Here is a 2,084-nt window from a genome sequence, read left to right as displayed (position 1 = left end):
AATGTGGACAATGAAACTATTTGTTGATGAAACAACCTAAGAGCAAAAAGAACATGCTCACAAAACACAAAAATCAAGCAAAACTTGGAATAAAAATGGACAAACTATAACCTCTACATTATTCAACGAACACTCAAAAATGCGACTTCGGCTCAAACAAAATGTGGTTCAAAAATATCGATTGAATGTCAAACAATTTAAAGAAAAGGAAAAAAACAAGGACAACGATTACCCCAGTGGTGGCAGCAACGTGCTCAACCGCGTAAATTCACCACCGAAGAAGAAAAGGCGGAAGTTACCAACATTGCTGCGTTGGCTAGCTTTATCAACCCTTTGCAGCCGTGAAAATGTGCAAAGTGAGGATGCTGCGGGAGCTGGTGAAGCAGCGACTAAACGTGGCCGTCGAGGAGATCTTCCAACTCTTCGAGAGAACCATCGCGGACTACGAGGAGGAACTTTGTCGAACCAAAGAGGAGAACGAGCGACAACGCGAACTACTGGACGCGGTTCTCAAGCCACAAGTTGGAATACACGCGTCGGGTTTGTTGTCGAGTTGATTGCATCACATGTCCGATAAGAAATACACGCCGCACCGACTTTTTTGACTTCATAGTTGGTGTCGCCCCCTGTGGCCACAACTTTGGCTTGTGTGTCTGCATTGCGGTAATTTTATTGCTTTAACTGACGTCACCATCGTGACAATAAAGAAACTATTAAATTAAAAGTCTCTCTGAAGCAAATTTTCAATCGCCGTATTTTTTTTCCGGGGGGTGCTGGCGTGAATGTTTGAATGAGTTATATTTGTCTTAGGTTGGATTGTGGCAGTTTGTTTTTTTAAAAAAACTGCAGAAATCGGCCATTTCCTGACGCTTTTACAGTAGCTAAGATAGGCTGATCAAATCTACATATAAGTTTAAACAGTTATTCTAAAAGGCAAAAAGCTCTATAACACGATTTAAAAAAGACACCACAGTGCCTGGATCACAGATATTTCACAGATATTTCAGCAATTGGCTGCGGGGCTGCATCCTTTCCCTGCAGGGGTGTCAAATTCATTTTTTTCACGGGCCACATTGTAGTTGCGGTTTCCCTTGGAGGGCCGTTATGAATTTTGTGAAACCATACGAATGTTTGATCACCTCTACATATTACATACACAGCGCACAACAAATTGATGGAGAATCAGTTTTAAAATTAAAAGTCAAGAATATTTACTGTTATTGTGGATTACATACGACAATGTGAAATTTTGGTTCAGAGTTTAGCAAGCATCATGGAACTTGACATGCTTGAATTGCTTTCGCGGGCCACATAAAGTGATGTGGCAGGCCAGATCTGGCCCCGGGGCCTTGAGTTTGACACCTTGTGCTTTACTGTATCGAAAGCATCACTCAAACTCAAGAGTTCAACCAAGGAGTTGCATTCCAATTTATCGTTCCCAGAATAAAAGCCCTGCCAAATGTTCATACGTGTTCCTTCCGTCCTTTAGACATCCAGCAAGTGTTGGTGGAGAGTGAAGAAGAGGTTCCCTCTGAGCAGCAGGAGGAGCCAACAGAGCCCCTTCATGTCAAAGAAGAAGACGAGGATGAGGATGAGTGGACCAGCTACGGCGTCAAGCGCGAGGACGACAGTGCGCCTCGTGGACACGGAGAGGAGAACCGAAGCGGCACGAGCTGGGAAATTGAAGCAAAAGCACACGTGGACGACGACATCTCCGCCTCTTCCGACACCGAACTCAGTGACGACGCCAAAGAGCCATCGGACCCGAAAGGTGACAACGACCTGTTAATCTGCACAGAATGCGGCAAAACGTTTGTCCAGAGGGGGAATTTGAACAGACACCTGAGAACACACAGCGGGGAGAAACCGTTTGTGTGTTCGTTTTGCAGCAAGAGCTTCACCAGGAAGTCCGATTTGAAGGTGCACATGCAGGCCAAACACACGGGCGAGAAGCCCTTCAACTGCGACATCTGCGCAAAAAAATTCCCTGTGAAGAAATACTTGATGATTCACATGAGGACGCACTCTCTGGATAAACCGTTCGCTTGCTCGGCTTGCTCCAAAGCATTCGCCGCCAAAGCCGA

At 45.2% G+C, this 2,084-nt stretch overlaps 2 protein-coding genes across 2 annotated transcripts in view; both read left to right on the top strand.

Moving 5' to 3' along the window:
• The first annotated feature begins 126 nt into the window (after positions 1-126).
• Positions 127-2,078, top strand: LOC109519578 (glutamic acid-rich protein-like). The gene is made up of 3 exons (XM_019876209.1): positions 127-540; positions 1,490-1,771; positions 1,890-2,078. The coding sequence occupies exons 1-3, from the start codon at positions 348-350 to the stop codon at positions 1,916-1,918; spliced, it is 504 nt and encodes a 167-aa protein (XP_019731768.1). The 5' UTR covers positions 127-347; the 3' UTR covers positions 1,919-2,078.
• Positions 1,927-2,084, top strand: part of LOC109519579 (oocyte zinc finger protein XlCOF19-like) — a gene marked incomplete at its 3' end in the record, with an annotated part of 684 nt that continues 526 nt past the window's right edge. Inside the window, exon 1 of the mRNA XM_019876210.1 lies at positions 1,927-2,039. Within this exon, the coding sequence (XP_019731769.1) occupies positions 1,927-2,039 (113 nt within the window). The remainder of the gene's footprint in view (positions 2,040-2,084) is intronic.

Source organism: Hippocampus comes, unplaced genomic scaffold (assembly GCF_001891065.2).
Source record: "Hippocampus comes isolate QL1 unplaced genomic scaffold, H_comes_QL1_v1.1 scaffold2483, whole genome shotgun sequence".
Classification (NCBI taxonomy): domain Eukaryota; kingdom Metazoa; phylum Chordata; class Actinopteri; order Syngnathiformes; family Syngnathidae; genus Hippocampus; species Hippocampus comes.
The sequence above is the reverse complement of the archived record's forward strand: the minus strand, read 5'-3'. Positions and strand labels throughout refer to the sequence as shown.

Bases quoted from the DNA above. Each gene is read 5' to 3' on its own strand.
- LOC109519578 (XM_019876209.1), top strand. From the start codon at position 348: ATGTGCAAAGTGAGGATGCTGCGGGAGCTGGTGAAGCAGCGACTAAAC. The intron at 541-1,489 runs GTTTGTTGTCGA...TCCGTCCTTTAG, and splicing joins AGTTGGAATACACGCGTCGG to ACATCCAGCAAGTGTTGGTG. The intron at 1,772-1,889 runs GTGACAACGACC...TTCGTTTTGCAG, and splicing joins AGAGCCATCGGACCCGAAAG to CAAGAGCTTCACCAGGAAGT.